Source organism: Sminthopsis crassicaudata, chromosome 5 (assembly GCF_048593235.1).
Source record: "Sminthopsis crassicaudata isolate SCR6 chromosome 5, ASM4859323v1, whole genome shotgun sequence".
Classification (NCBI taxonomy): domain Eukaryota; kingdom Metazoa; phylum Chordata; class Mammalia; order Dasyuromorphia; family Dasyuridae; genus Sminthopsis; species Sminthopsis crassicaudata.
In genome coordinates this window covers 122,038,371-122,055,919 of record NC_133621.1, presented here as the reverse complement: position 1 = coordinate 122,055,919, position 17,549 = coordinate 122,038,371, and the positions used below count along the sequence as shown (strand labels likewise).

At 32.5% G+C, this 17,549-nt stretch overlaps 1 protein-coding gene across 5 annotated transcripts in view; it reads right to left on the bottom strand.

Moving 5' to 3' along the window:
* CADPS2 (calcium dependent secretion activator 2) overlaps positions 1–17,549 on the bottom strand; it is a 714,206-nt gene that overhangs the window by 211,978 nt on the left and 484,679 nt on the right. For all 5 annotated transcript variants that reach the window (XM_074268127.1, XM_074268122.1, XM_074268124.1 and 2 more), the window contains one exon: positions 4,789–4,855. In XM_074268127.1, coding sequence (XP_074124228.1) covers positions 4,789–4,855 — 67 coding nt within the window. The remainder of the gene's footprint in view (positions 1–4,788; positions 4,856–17,549) is intronic.

The following is a 17,549-nucleotide window of genomic DNA, read 5'->3' as shown; positions in this document are numbered from 1 at the left end:
AGATAACTCACAAAATTTAACCTCAAACTCAGTCAGTGAAAACTAAGTTTCTATCTAGCTGTTTGAGTTGTAGTTCTTAGAAATAAATAATAACTAAATCTTTCCAAGGAAAGATCACTTTAAAATGAAATCTGAAAATTGAAAACAGTATTTCTCTTCCCTTCCTTATAGGAAAACCCCATGCCATTCTCTAACATATATAGGAGGAATCCTACCAGAAGTATGGCAGAGTGCAAAGAGAGTTTGCTTTGAAATTAGGAAACTATGGATCCAACTTCCGCCTCCTATTCATATTAGCCTATGTGACCCTTGGCAAACCACTTCTCCATGATGTGGACAGAACTGTAAAATGACAAATTACAGATAAATGGCTAATGTGCACTGCAATTAGGAATTTCCTACTCTGATGAAAGTCCACAGCCCTACTTCTCCTCCCACTGCAAATTCTAATTCTAAATCACAAGGAATTCTCTGGTAAAAGTAGAGAACAAGAGAGCAAAAAGCAGAGGAGCAACGGCAGAAAACTAGACAGAACAGTTTTGGTAATTTCCCCAAGCATTTAACTATTCCCTCTCAGTTTTCTCTTCTTAATGACTATGGAAAGTGCTAAGTGCAAACCTCATTGGTGAAGCAGCCAGCCATTCTCCATAAGCTCCTTCTTGCACTGACAGCCTTACATGTCTGTTAACTTCACACCTGTGTCAGTTATTTCATTAACATGTGTAAACACGAGCCTATCTATATCCTGTGACTGAATTTCATGTTCCTTACATATTAATAGTGTTCTCCAACTGCCTCCAAAGTGTGACTAGAGTGAGCTGCAGGTGATTACCAGGTGTGCAGTCAGGGAATCTGGTACTGTGGCTGTTATTATTATTTTAAAGTAGATTCTGCCCTCGTCTCACTGGCAGCGGGCTTCTGCATCTCTGTAAAGCACACAGATCACTTCAATGGCATGGGCTGACTGTTTACATCCTGTGCCAACTCAGTTGATATTTAATTAACATTATGTCTTGATAGCCTGCTGTTGTTTGCAGCAACTTGGAGTCATGATTCTGACGCATTGACAACAAGCACTGAACACTTTGATACGGGGCCAAAATAAAGTAGGAGATGTCTATTTCTGCCTCTGGTGACATCATGCAACAAGTCCCCTTCGTTCAGCTTGGACTTTTTTTTTCTAATCATGGTAGGTCGTGTTCCCAGGAGGATTCAGAATCATGCAATTTCCTGGGACACCATTAAAGTAACTTCTTGGTACACATAACAGCCTCCTATATTTTCACTGACAATCATATTTAGAGAAAATTTAGCTTAATCCAATTCTATGAACAAACATTTATTAGGTATGTAATATGTGCAAGGTCCTGAGGTAGATACTGGTAACACAAATATGGGGAAAATTTTTGGTCCTGTTTTGAAGGTCAGCTTCCTTTCTTTTTGACAAGGATGGGAATTATAGATGTGGAACATTACAAATACATCAAAATCACAAGACGTGTTAAATAGTTTTTCTAAAATCTTTTTTTCCCCTATCCATTTTTTAACTTTTTTTTTTTTTTTTTTTGGTTGAGGCAATTGTGAGATGAAGTGACTTGCCTAGGATCATAAAACTATTAAGTGTCTGAGGCTAGATTTGAATTCAGGTCCTCCTGACTCTAGGCATAGTGTTCTATCCATTGTGCCACGTAGGTGCCCTACTAAAGAATATTTTTATTACAAGAAAAGGTTCACAGGATAGGGGAAGAAAAGATATATAAAAAAATGAAAGTGGTGGAAAAGGAAATACATATAAATAAAAAGTAAAAATTAAAATTAAAAACATTAAGAGATCCAGATACACAAATACACACACACACACACACACATATATATTGTGGGGGAAAAGGAGAAGGAAATAGTTTCTTTTATGCTAAACTGCCTCTACCTTTTCTTCCTACCTGTGGATCCTCTCTACATTTTCAAGAATTTCTTGAAAACTTTATTGCCTCACATCCTAGCTGGGATATGTTGGCTGATTTATCCTAGTTGTCCTAGTTGTAACAACTGTATATCTCATGCTAATTAAAAATGATATGAAATTGGGTGCATCAAGCAGGCTGAAGAAGTGCTTTTCCTCAGAACTATCTCTGAACTTCCTTTTTCTTTTTTATCAAGTTTCTCAAGACCATTATGTCCCCTTGTCAAGTAAATAAACTCTTATGAAGTGTCTCTTCTATGTATTAGGCATTGCCCTAAGCAATGAAGATATAAAAAAGCCAACAAATAAAGATAGAGTCCCTGCTCTCAAGATGATCACATTTATTTGAATGTAAATAAATAAAAAATCTAAAGTTTTAAAGTTTATATATTTAAATATTATTAAATTTTAAAATATCATAAATGATCTCATAGTAACTCTACTTCTCCAGTCTAATTTATCATTATTGTTGTTGTTGTTATTATATGAACGCATTAAACTGCTGCTAGAAAAATATATAGCACATTGCAATGATTGAAATCTTTTCCAATACAATGTTTGCTATGGAAAAATCAAGTCCAACTCCATTTTAAAGCAAAAGTCTTATTCTTTGCTTAAAATTTTCTGATACTAGTAAAAGTATTAAGATACATTTCTGACTACTACAATAAGCCCTCAAAATCCATGAGAAATAGGAACAAAAGATAGGAAAAAAGTTATAGTTGTATCTAACCTTATTTAGGAACTAAATGCATTGACTTAAGTCATGGCTACATTCCCTATGCTCATTAATGAGACCATTTTCCTCCCTCTCCTATGCTAGCATTTGTTTCTGATTTAAATGTTTATAGTGGGGAGTATTTGAAAAGTCTACACTTTCTTAGCTCCTAGAGAGTTCACTTCGAACAATGATTCTGCAGCAGGAAAATTCTTACTCTCAATCAATTTCTAGGGGTGCAAAATTCTTGGGCTGATGGCTAGATCTCCAGCTATATCACTCACATAATACACACTCACAAGTGGTGATGAGATTCACATTATCACTAGAGCACCATCCTGCTGATGGCAGCAGCAGACACAGCAGGGGTACACTGTCCTCCCTACTAAAAATGACTCCTTCACCTTTCAATAATACAGCCTGCTAGGATGGCCTCCAAGCTGTGTGCAGATACAAGGAGAGTTGTCTTTAAACACGCTAATATAAACTACCCAGTTTCCCCAATGGGCTATTCTAGTTAGACCTGCATGCATTTCTACCCTGGTTGGGAAAACTGAGTGTATTCAATTTGTTTCTTCATTATAAATGGAGGTGTGAGGAAGCTTTCAATTGTTTTATAATTCTGGCAAGTTTTCCGATTGCTGTCTACTGACCACCTTAATATATATGAGCCCTGTGCATGTATAAATAATATCTACTATGACCCAAACATGACAAGCACTTGAGAGAAAGATATTGCCCATAAACACATTTTGTTCAGCATTAAGATTCTTAAATTAGAATTACAGGATAAAAAGTATATTTCATCTTATGTGTGTCTACAATACATACATACATATATATACATACATATGTATATGTACACACATACATATATAAATATGAAAATAATTTCACTTATATGACCTTTGTGTACTGAGAAAAATGCTTTATATCAATAATCAAAAGGAGAAAGAAAACATAAATTTCATATGGACATGAATTCTAAGTTATCTCTTAGTAGGATTTTTCAAAACATCAAGACTCTATGAGTTAAGGCAATGTGGGGACTTATTCCATCCACTTTAGCAGATAACAAACCAGTTATAATTCAATTGACAGCCTTGGAGAATTATCAGAGATCAGAGGATTGGTAAATAAACTTCAGAGAGAGATTTGAATGCAGCTCTTCCTGAATTTAAAGTCCAATAGTCTTTCTACTATGCCATACTACTTCTTTGTGGTTAGATAACAACATAAAAACTAATGTTTAAATTTCACTTATTCCCATAAAATATTTGAAAAATAGGAATAAGACAAGGAATCATTGTGAACGATAATATGGTGAGACTTATGATCTAGTCATCAGCACACCCTAGCCTTGTCTAACAAGGTAAAGTTAAATGACCTGAGAGAACAACTGATCTATATATTGAGAAAAATCAATCAAATAGGTTGCAAAGCATTTTATAGCCAAACTATTTTTATTTTCTGAATTTTCTACTTTTCAATCACCTGTTAGGGCCCAGGTTGACAAAAGACCAAGTCAATTTTCTTGGGGCAGTCACAGGATGATACAAAATATGCCACCTGGAAACAATATTTCTTACTTTTTCCTTGTTTGCAATAAACTTGCATCACATACTATAGACCTGTAGCATAGGGATACATAAGATTTTTCAGGCTATACAGTGAAGCTAGGAATCCCAGATGTGATTCTTCTGAAAAGTATTTCCTTTTTAAACCATGTTTTACTTTGTCATAGAGTGCTATTAAACATCAGATGACTATTTTGATAGAGATTCTTCCTGTCAAGTGAATTAATTTCATTTAAGGGGAGTATGCTTTAGAAAAAAAGAAAAAACATACAATAAAATAGTCAAAACCAATATATTAAAGTATTGTCTTCAGAATCCTATAATATTAGAATCCACAATATTTTCTTGTCACCAAGAAGTTGAATAGATTGTCTTGAATATATTTAGTTGAACATCTTTTATGTGCCTCTTTAAAAACTTGACTCAATAAGTAGATTTTTTTTCATTTTCAAAGTATTGTTTTATAAACATACATACAGTATTTAATAGCTGCAGTACTTAAAAGCAATCAGAATATCAGAAAATTTACTAACCTGAACAAGAACGAAGTATCGTTTTTTCCACCTTTTCCATACCTTTTGTCCTAGGGCATATAAATATCTGCCAGAAAAAAAATAAGAAAATATATGAATAATTAACAAGTTTTTCAATGCTTAATTTAAACCAATCCTTTTTTCCAGTTATTATTGCTGATAATACTTTATAAAAATCATTTGCATTCCTGCAAGTTCAAACATGAAGCAACTAAAGGCAATATTTGATTCTCTTGGAATATTTGTGAAACAAAATAATTGAGCTACCAATATCTGACTGGAAGACCACTAATATAAACTATTTGCATTGATGTCAGTTATAACTACATATAGAAGAAATCTGAATTAAGAAAGCATTTAACATGCAGACACCTCCTAAATAGTTTCAGTAATTGTTTCCATTAAAATATGAATTTCAGTGAAATGATGTTACAGGAGACTATTTTACAGACCTGATATATATGTACTTATATTAAGTACTGTAATGACAAGGAAGAATTATTACTGATTCTTTCTAAATACTAGCTCACATCAGTGTTAGTTATTTGATTTGTGCTTCTGGCAAATGGTTAAATGATGTTACAATGGGGTTTCACACTATTAATGTGTTTGATTATAATTATTCCATTTTTACTATAAAGGAAGTCAGAATACTTTAAAGACTAGAAAATTGGCCTCAATGCTAGAAAGACTTGATCAGATTCAAATCTCGTTTCTGATACATACTGGTTCTGTGAGCCTGGACAAGTCATTTATTTGCCTTATTTTCTCATCTGTAAAATGGGGGCACACTGGCAAAGGAAATTAAGACACTCTAGTATTTTTGTCAAGAAAATCCCATAAAGTCCACGGGATCGTGTAGAACTGAACATAAGTGAACAATAACAAAAATATTTACAATGGCTATTATATAATTTTGACCAATCAATATTGTATTTATTTGCTAATATAGGATCTGTTTACTAATGAAAAGGTAAGAAGACCAAACAGAACAACAAGTTACTTTCTCATTTCAAAAATTAAGTAAACATGAACATAATGCAGACTTCCCTTCTGAGTCAGTGTCATGTATTCTGATGTTTTAGAATAGGGGAATTGAAATTTAAAATTGGAAACACATTTCTACAGATTATCAAAAAAAAAAACAACAAATAGAACTGATATCATGTAAGGAGATGATACTGCATTTTATGATGTATCTTTAAATAATCACTTTTCTTAGATAAGAATGTACTTTCTTTTTATCTTGTTCTTATTGATATCTTTAGTTTTTTTTATTTTATAATTATAACATTTTTTGACAGTACATATGCATGGGTAATTTTTTACAACATTATCCATTGCACTTACTTCTATTCAGATTTTTTCCCTTCCTCCCCCAACCCCCTCCCCCAGATGGCAAGCAGTCTTATATATGTTAAATATATTATAGTATATTCTAGATACAATATATGTGTGTAGAACCGAATTTTTTGTTGCACAGGAAGAATTGGATTCAGAAGGTAAAAATAACAGTTTACATTCATTTCCCAGTGTTCCTTTTTCTGGATGTAGCTGATTCTGTCCATCATTAATGCTACTGGGAAAACTGGAAATTAGTATGGCAGAAACTAGGCATGGACCCACATTTAACACCACATACTAAGATTAGATCAAAATGGGTCCAAGATTTAGGCATAAAGAACGAAATCATAAATAAATTGGAGGAACATGGGATGGTTTACCTCTTGGACTTGTGGAGGAGGAAGGAGTTTGTGTCCAAGGGAGAACTAGAGACCATTATTGATCACAAAATAGAACATTTTGATTACACCAAATTAAAAAGTTTCTGCACAAACAAAACTAATGCAAACAAGATTAGAAGGGAAGTAACAAATTGGGAAAAAATTTTTACAGTTAAAGGTTCTGATAAAGGCCTCATCTCCAAAATATACAGAGAATTGACTTTAATTTATAAGAAATCAAGCCATTCTCCAATTGATAAATGGTCAAAGGATATGAACAGACAATTTTCAGATGATGAAATTAAAACTATTTCCACTCATATGAAAGAGTGTCCCAAATCACTATTGATCAGAGAAATGCAAATTAAGACAACTCTGAGGTATCATTACACACCTGTCAGATTGGCTAAGATGACAGGAACAAATAACGATGAATGTTGGAGGGGCTGTGGGAAAACTGGGACACTAATACATTGTTGGTGGAGTTGTGAAAGAATCCAACCATTCTGGAGAGCAATCTGGAATTATGCCCAAAAAGTTATCAAAATGTGCATAACCTTTGACCCAGCAGTGCTGCTATTGGGCTTATATCCCAAGGAAATACTAAAGAAGGGAAAGGGACCTGTATGTGCCAAAATGTTTGTGGCAGCCCTTTTCATAGTGGCTAGAAGCTGGAAGATGAATGGATGTCCATCAATTAGAGAATGGTTGGGTAAATTATGGTATATGAATGTTATGGAATATTATTGTTCTATAAGAAATGACTAACAGGAGAAATACAGAGAGGCTTGGAGAGACATCAACTGATGCTGAGTGAAACGAGCAGAACCAGAAGATCATTATACACTTCAACAATGATACTGTATGAGGATGTATGCTGATGGAAGTGGATTTCTTCAACATAGAGAAGAGCTAATCCAATTCCAATTGATATCTTTAGTTTTTACATTATCTTCATTTCCAAATATTTGCTTATCCTCTCCTTTACCTTGTAAAAATCCCTTGAGAAAACAACTGAAAAAGGGATTGAGAAATCAAGCAGGCCAGCAAAATTAGATATTAGATTGACCATGTCTAACTGAATTTGAATATTTCATATCAAGAGTTTCCTACCTCTGGAAAGAAGAGGTGTATTTTCTTGATTCTTTCTTGGTGCTAGTTTTGGAATTATAATTATATACCTTTTAGTATTTTTTGATTGTTCTTTCCATTTATATTGTCATAGCTATTGTGTATATTGTTTTCTTTATTCTGCTCACTTCACTCAGCAACTGTTCAAATAAGTCTTCTCATGCATTTTTAGAATCTTTCCATTTTTAAAATTTCTTATGATACACTAATATTTGACTGTATTCACATACACAGTTTATTTAGTCATTACCCAAAAGATGTATACCTTTTGTTTATAGTTCTCTGCCAGAACAAATAGTATTGCTGTGAATATTTTATTCTAGGCTAAACCTTTTTATTATGTGTTTAGCTTTCCTGGAATTATTTGACTAGGAGTGAAGTCTCTGGCCCACAGAGTGTGGACATTTCAGTTTAAATTCTAAATTACCTTCCCTCATGACTGGAAAAAATTAAAGCTCAGTGCAAAGATGTGCCTATATATTCACAGATGATTTAATAATAATTTTGTCCATCTTTTGCCAGTTTGTTAGTTTTGAAGTGAAGCCACAAAGCTATTTTTATTTACATTCTTTTTTTTTCATTACTAGTAGAACTATCTAACAAATGGTTATTATTACTCTGCAATTCTTTTGATGGCAATTTGCTCATATTGTTTAACTACTTGTCTTTTGTATAAATGTTCTTTCCTATACTTTGTGTTACTTCTCTCAATGTGGTATGAAGTACTGAAAACTTGCCTCAAAGTAAGGAAGCTTTGCCTTCAAGTCATACCTCTACAATGTTGATTTTGTGACCCTGGGCAAATCACTTAATTTCTCAGAACACTAGATCAAAGCTTTTTAAGATGTGGGTTGTTACCCATATGGTGTTATGTAACAATGCAAGGAGAGTCACACAAATTTAACAGCAAAAGATATGAAATATTCTGTATGATTTAATTCTTTATGTAAAAATAAATAAGCACATCCATCTTATTAGTTGTAAATTTGCTTTCTTCTTTAATAAATGGCAAAATTACAGTATACCAAAGAATTGTTTCAAAATAAATTTCTTTATGTTTTATTATTAGTAACTGCTTGAATTATAAACCTATGTATCCAGGGTCACATAAAATTTTCTCAGGTGAAGAAGGGTCATAAGTGGAAAAAGAATCCCTACTCTAGACAATTCAAATTTCCTATACATTTAAAATACAAACCCGTAAAGATAACATACAAATATTATTTCCAATTGACAACTTTAATCTTTATTCTAGTTATACTGATTCTGCTCATATCATGTCTATTTGATTTAATGTAATCAAAAGTTATCTCATCTTTTGTGTTCACTTCTATCCTTCGATTAACAAATTCTTACCCTAGTCAGAGCTGTGAAATGTAACTGATTTGGTTCTTTTCTATTTTTAAAAAAAAAATATATATATATATACATATATATACATATATATGTATATATATACATATATAAAATATCTCATGTACCCATTTTGCATTTATTATGGTATATACCAAAAATACTGAACAAAAATAAATTCCTCCCAAAGTCCTTTCCATTTTTTCCAATAGTTTTAGCCCAATTTGGAGTTCTCCATTTGATATAGATTGTCCAATTCATTTATTTTTCTAATTTTAGATTATTACAAACATTTTTTGATAACTATTGCTATGTAATACAATTTAAGTTTTAGATATGCTATTTTCTCTTAATTCCTACTTTAAAATTATTTCCTTAAACTTTAGACCTTTGATTCTTCCAAGTGAATTGTATTTTGTCTGTTTTTATAAAGTGCCTTATCATAGTATGCTTTTTTATATCATCAAGTCTACATTCAGGTGATATTTTCATCTTTGTTATATGATCATAGCCTAAGCACAATGTACAATTGCCTAATTGTTTAAATCATCCTTAGTTTATTTATTTATTTTATACTTTTTATTTACCAGATATATGCATGGGTAATTTTACAGCATTGACAATTGCCAAACCCTTTGTTCTAATTTTTCCCCTCATTCCCCCCCAGATGACTGGTTGACCAATACATGTTCAATATGTTAAAGTATAAATTAAATACAATATGTGTATGCATGTCCCAACAGTTGTTTTTTTTTAATCAGACTTTGAAACAGTGTACAATTAGCCTGTGAAGGAAATAAAAAATGCAGGTGGACAAAAATAGAGGGATTAGGAATTCTATGTAGTGGTTCATAGTCATCTCCCAGAGTTCTTTCACTGGATGTAGCTGGTTCAGTTCATTACTGCTCTATTGGAATTGATTTGTTTCATCTCATTGTTGAAAATTGCCACATCCATCAGAATTGATCATCATATGTGACTGAAGTATATAATGATCTCCTGGTCCTGCTCATTTCACTCAGCATCAGTTCATGTAAGTCTCTCCAGGCCTTTCTGAAATCATCCTGTTGGTTATTTCTTACAGAACCACAATATTCCATAATATATTTTATTCAGCCATTCTCCAATTGATGGGCATCCATTCAGTTTCCAGTTTCTGGCCACTACAAAGAGGGCTGCCACATACAGGTCCCTTTCCCTTCTTTAAAATCTCTTTGTGATATAAACCCAATAGTAGCACTGCTGGATCAAAGGGTATGCACAGTTTGGTAACTTTTTGAGCATAGTTCCAAATTGCTCTCCATGATGGCTGGATGTATTCACAATTCCACCAACAATGTATCAGTGTCCCTGTTTTTCCACATCCCCTCCAACATTGCACATTATCTTTCCCTGTCATTCTAGCCAATCTGACAGGTGTGTAGTGTATCTCAGAATTGTCTTAATTTGCATTTCTCTGATTAATAATGACTTGGAGCATCTTTTCATACAGCTAGAAATAGTTTCAATTTCTTCATCCGAGAATTGTCTGTTCATATCCTTTGACTATTTATCAATTGGAGAATTTTAGTTTATTTTCAATGAGTGTTATATAATTGCACTTATATATAACTTGAATAGATTTACATTATAATTATTTATTTTTAGATAAAAGCTTCATTTGGAATTCTGGAGATGAATTTTAAAGATTTTTAAAATTTCAATTTCTATATAACTATATTTCAATTGGAAGATGGTTTCCTTTTTTATTTTAATATGCTAAAAATAACTAATGTAATAAACTTTTGAAAGTGCCCAGCATATAACCATTTGAAATGTCAATTATTCTAACTTCAAAAATAATGGATAATTGTAGAGAGTGAAGATAACTTCCCAGCTGACTGTACCTCTTCTGTTTTGTCTCCCTACTTAATTTATTGCCCTTCTCTTTTATTTGTATTGTCAGTACTTAGCAATGTTCCTGGCATATAGAAAATGATTAGTAAATATTTATTGAATGTTTCCAAGAGCATTTCAGATCAAAAATTAGCTAAAATGGAGGAACTTTAAAATTATTTTGGAAAAATGATAAATATAACCCCCCTTTTGGTGACAATTTATAATTAGAAAAAAGTAAGAATGTTGAGTCATGTGCTCTTATTTTGAAATTTTAGAAATTTTGGAATTTTGATATTTTAGCATTTTTATGGTCTCTTAAACCCTTGATTCTTAAAAGAAGCTTTCACATTAAGAAACTTATCACATTGCTCTAATTGATTCACACTGTCTTTAGAAGTCAAAATAAAAATTATAGTTCCTATTAATTGAGCAAACACTATGTTTTACTAGTTAATACAATAGATAGAGATCTGGGACTGAAGACAGGATGGCTTAAGTTCAAATTTGACATTAGACACTTAATCTTGGCAAATCTGTCTCAGTTTTCTTAACTGTAAAACGGAATAATAATAGCACTTCCCTCCTAGTGCTAGTGTGAGAATCAAGTGAGATAACTTTTGTAATGTGCCTAGTACTATATAAATGTTTTTTTTCTCCTCCACTCCCCATTTTAGATATAAAACATTTAGTTTCTCAAGTATTTTAATGATAGGATTTTTAAAAATCATCATCAAGATTCTATAATCCTATAGCCTTTAACTTTTGTTGTGTTGCAACTGGACACCAACATTGAAATTTTGATCATATAATTCCAAATGATAACTTTTAAAGATTCTCTAAATACCTTTCTTGGCATTGCATGAAAGAAGTAATAAACATTATCATAAATATGATGAAGTCGTTTAAAGATGGGAAATCATAGAAATTGATGGAGATGATAGAATCTCAAGGAAGCCTTGAAGTATTTCAACAGGAAGAAACGCAGTTGCAAGAAATGTATGTATATGATATAATCTGGTTCCAAAACCCTTTTATAGTCTTCTCTTTCACTATTCGTTTTAATTTATGCTATGTCCTAACCATATTGGGCTACTTTCCATTCCCTGAACTTGTTCATTCCCTTTGTACTCAATTTGTGCTTTTACTTGCAGTATCCACTATACTTAAATGCATCTCCTGACTGCATTTCTTCTTGGTCAAATTCTTCAAGGCCTACTTCAGATTCTATCATCTCCCTGAAGTTCATAATTCTCCAGCTTTAAATGACCTCTTCATATTTATGAGAAACATCTGTGCCTTTTAAAAAAAGCACTTATTTATCTATTAATCTATCTTAACTCTTCCATTAGACTGCTAGCTTAAGTTTCATATAATAACCAATATTTTCACAGCCAGTGCCTTTCTTTTATTGTATAAATATTTGCTGAATTGTGTTGAATTGGGAAGAGTTGACTTCAAGATCTACTTTGAATTTTTATATAATTATGGATTATTTCTTAGAGTGCTATTTTACTTTCATCCTATATTTGACACACTTATGGTCCCTTGCTCTCTGGAGATGGAAGAGAATGTACTTAATGACAACTAGCAGTATCTTGATAAGCCAGATGGGAAGAAATCTCTTCATAGCCATTGCTGATGCCCTCACTTTTTGAGAACTTACTCTTATGCTCTCCCTTATTGACTCTGGGTTTGTTCTATTCTCTAAATAATATATTTTTCTACTTTTTTCTATGTCTTTTTTTTCTTTACTTTGTGCTTTTCTCCTTTGAAATGCATAAATCTAAGCTTAAGCAATATGGTTAAAAGAAAATTACTTTAATAGCTGAATGTAGGAGATGCCCTCCACAAAGGTATTTCACTATATATCAGAGAACATTGTTGACAGAGGATATTCAGATCAATCTCCATGACCACGGGCTGCTTCCTGACTCTTCCAAGTCTATGTTACTTTTCATGTGGCTGGCTAACTGGATCTCATGGAAGTGGAAGGCAATACTGTTATGTAAGCCAAAAACACTATAAATAAGTCAAGGATAAGTCCCGATAATAGTGAGAAATACAAAATTGAAAGTAAGGTTATCAGAAGCAACACTGGATAAACAGAGATGGAACTATAGCTGGACAAGTTAGAAATAAAACAGAGGATAGATTGAAAGTGTATGAAAAATTATAATTAAGCTGAGGCCAGGGATTTAGGGCTATTTGGAAACAACATACCATCTATGATTCATTTAATTAATCAAATGGAGAATATTTTTAATTGAGCATTTATAGAACAGATTGTTATGTTCAATGGTCACTTCTGATATTTACTAGCTCTTTAAGCCAGAACAAGTCACTTAATATCTTCTACCCTAAGTTCCTCATCAATATGTAATGTGTATCCTTTTCCTCCTCTCCCTCAGAGGATGTACAACTGCCATTCTATTGACCATGAGGGAGCTTTGGGGTTTATTTATTTTTTTTTAGCAATGTATGACTATTCTGCTAAGCTTCTTCACGGTCTGCTAAGCTGGATGATCTGATACTGCTGCATTCCACACCTGATAGAAAAGATGGCTTCTGGTCTTTTTAGATGAAGCCCTTCAGGTGACAAGATGTGACAGAATTAAGGAACAGAGTTGAATGGCCTCAAACAGGGGGTTGGATTAAATGGCTTCTAAGGTCATGTTCAGCTCTAACTCTATGATCCTATAATCCTATGAATTTGCTTCTAGGCAGAAATCTGACATAAGGGCCCAGACAAGTGGGTTTAAAATATCACCATTGTAAAGTGAGATTAAGTGCTCTCTCATAAGTAAGGTACTACCTAAGTGCTATAGTGAGTTAATTATATGATTCTCATCCTCTAGGAGCATAAACACTAATCAAGCAAAATTATTTCCAACTTATGAATTAATATATAAATCCACCAGAAAAGACTGCAATGCATGAGAACAAATTAAAAAAAAAATAAAGTTGAGTCTATTTACATATTGTTTTAGTCATGTTTAGTTTCCTGGATCACAAGTGTGAAAAGCAAGTTTTAAAATTACATGTCAGGAAAACAGAATTATAGTAGAAAGATGAAATCTTCTGAGTTGACCAAATAAAAGTTCATGAGGGTAAGTGATCACCTCAATATTGATTAAATTAGCACATTAATCAGTACTGGCTTTAATTAGATGAACTAGATTTCTAGTTTTCTAGATGCCCTAAAGCTCTGGAGCTTGAAGAAGAAATTCCCAAGTCATTTTTATTTCTTGGGGGCAGTTTCAGGCTCTTGTTCTCAACAATGCTCATAACAACTTCTAGAGGACTAGGTGGACAACAATTATTTGGAGAATTATTTCTTGCTTCATCACCCTCAAATTATCAGTTTGTTAGAAAGAGCCTCCAAAATGCACATTTCATACTCACCTTTCTTCCTGACTTCTCCATTACTTTTTGGGGCACTACCATCTGTTTATTTACTCAGGTTCACAATCTTCATGTCATCCTCAATTCCCCTTTTCACTTATCCCACATAACTAATAAGTTGCCAGATTTCTATCTCCAAAATATCTTTCACATTGTTTCTGCTCATTAGCACTGCCATCATACTTTAGGTCTCTTATCATCTCTCACTAGAATAATTTAACAGCCTCTTAATTGTTCTCATAGCCTCATGTCTCTCTCCTATACTCATCTGTCAAAGTGACTTTCCTCAAGTACAGGTCTGACCGTCATGTCATTACTATTTTCCCTCATCATCTCTCTGTCCCCTTTCACCATCCCCCTCAACAAAGTTTTATTTCTCTCAGGATCAAGTATCAACACCTCTGTTTGGCATTTAAAAAGCTTTACAACAGAGACTCTTCCTATCTTTTTAATCTTCTTGCACATAACCCTTCTAGACATATTCTATGTTCCAGTCCAATGTTATTCTTTATATAATAAAAATGCTCCATCTCCATGTATTAGTATTAGCTGTCTCTTAGGTTTTGGGGGGGTGTACTTTGTCTTAATTTTTGCCTCTTAATATTTTTGGGTTCCATCAATATTTATCTCAAGCACTACCTTCAATCCATCAATTGTTTTTTTTTTTTGTTTTTGTTTTTGTTTGTTTGTTTTAGGTTCCAAGCTGGAGATATCAGTACAAAGAATGAAACAATGATGAGCTTTCAATTCAATAAAAGAAACCGCAATTACATATAAAAGCAACATTTTACTTAACTGGTATGTATCTTGCATATATCTATAAATATTCTCCCCTCTTAAATCATCTTCCTTTCACTGAAGTTTTTCTTTTTTTTAAGTTTTCATCCCTTAATTTGCAAAGTGGAGCTTTAAGTCAAAGGTCTGCAAGTGTGGTCTATGAACCAATCCTGTCCATTTCTTGAATTATCTATGAACTAAGAATGCTTTTTACAATTTTAAATTTATTTATCTTTACATCTTTCTTGGCACCTAGAATAGATGCTAATAATAACTTTCACATTTATAAAATTTACTTGTTTTTGTCTTCCTTAGCACCTAATTTAAGAGTCAGCAAACTATAGGCTATGGGCCAAATCTGGCCCACTGCCTTTTTTTAATTTAGTCTGAAAGATGATAAAAGTGACAATTTCAGATCATAATGATCAAAGCAATTTCAAGAGAACTGGGAGACAAGTATAATTAATGGGCAATTCTTTATAGCTTTAGCATCCTCAGTCTTCATCTTGTTAGAAGGAATCTACAAAAGAGAGGTCATTCTCTTCCCTTCTCCCCACTACCTTGTACAGAATTCTCTAAAATTGAAACATCTTAGCTCATGGGATATATTAAAATAGATTGTGGGCAGATTTTATCTATGAGTTAGCACTCCAGGTGCTAAAGGAGACACAAAGATAAATTAAACATAACTGCTGCACTCATGGAAATTATTTTCTAGTAAAAAAGGTAATATTCCCACAGATAACAAGAAGCTATAAGAGTTTAAGGAAATCTTCATGGAAAAAGAAAAAATGACAAGAAATAATGCCATCAGGGATTTCTAACATAAAAATAACTTTCTGACATCAGTGCAACCATGTGCCATTTGACTCATTCTAACAAAAGTGAAGGTAGAATATGTAAAAAAGAAGGGGAATGTATTAGAATTTTCTTGTTGCTTGAATTCTGGACAAGTGAGAATTTAGTAGAGTGTGAATGAAGCCTAGTCTTATTCAATTAATGAAGTATTATTCCTGCTCTTGGGAGCTTGACTTGTGTTCTATGGATTTGTTTATAACAGATCTGGGTTTTTGTAAGATTGCTAGGTATTCTATGCCCAAAGGGCTAAAAAAAACTGCATATCCTTTGATCCAGCAGTGTCACTACTGAGTCCTTATCCCAAAGAGATCATATGTGAGGGAATAATACCCAAATATGCAAAATGTTTCGCCTTTTTATAGTGGCAAGGAATTCGAGTGGATGTCCTTTACTTGGGGAATAGTTGAATAAGTTGGGGAAAAGTTGAATGTTTTATATATACATATATATTTATGTGTGTGTATTTGTAAATATATATATATATATATGTATAGAAATATATATATACACACATATGTATGTGTGTATATATGTGTGTATCTGTATATATATATATGTGTGTATATATGTATGTATATACATATATATATATTTATACAATCTATATGAATGTAATAGAATATTATCATTCTATTAAAAATTTCAGAAAAGTCTGAAAAGACTTACATGAACTGATGCTGTATGAACTAATCAGAACCAGGAGAACATTGTAGAACAGTAAGATTATGTGATGATCAACTATGGTAGACTTAGTTCTTCATAGCAAAACAATGATCTAATTCAATTCCAATGACTTTGGATAGAAATGCCATCCATATCCAGAGAGAGAATTATGGAGATGGAATGTAGATCAAAATATGCTATTTTCACCTTTTGTTTGTTTTTTCTTTCTTATAGGTTTTCCCTTTTGCGCTGTGTTTTCTTTCACAACATGACTAATATAGAAATACATTAAAGTGATTGTAAATTTAGCTATATTAGATAGCTTCCTGTCTTAGGGAAGGAGAAGATAAGGGAGAAAGAAAAAAAAATATTAGAACACCAAATCTGACCAAAATGAATGTCAAAAACTATCTTTACATGTATTTGAAAAAAATATTATTGAGGAAAAAAATAAAGTTATGTTTCTAGTATCAACAGGGGGAAAAGACTGTTAAATATTCTCCTTAAATACTTTGGAAGCTGTAATGTAATCCCTATCCTCTTTTGAATGTATGATTAATCTAAATTCAATAAAAAGGAAAGTTTTTTTTAAGAGTGTGTAAATCAGAGCTGTCAAATACCAGGCAAACTGAGTTTTATGTGACAGTTTTTACGTTTATTCAATAAAGTAAGTATTTACTACACAGTGGGAGAGAAATATACTCTAATGTAAGATGTGAATATTTGTACCTTTCACCTTGTTTTAAAAAGGAAAGCATCTTTCCTCTAGCTTTCAACATTTATTCTTTTTCATCAAAGTTACACACCAACTGACTTTTAACTTCACATAAACAGTATCTCCCCCTCTTGTTAATTTCTTAAATTTAAAAGATAGAGGCAGGTGGCTTAGATAGGATTTAAAAAGAATGACAAGAGATGACAAAATGGAAATAAACAGTTGCTTCTAATGTTCTACTATAAATCAAATGAACTATA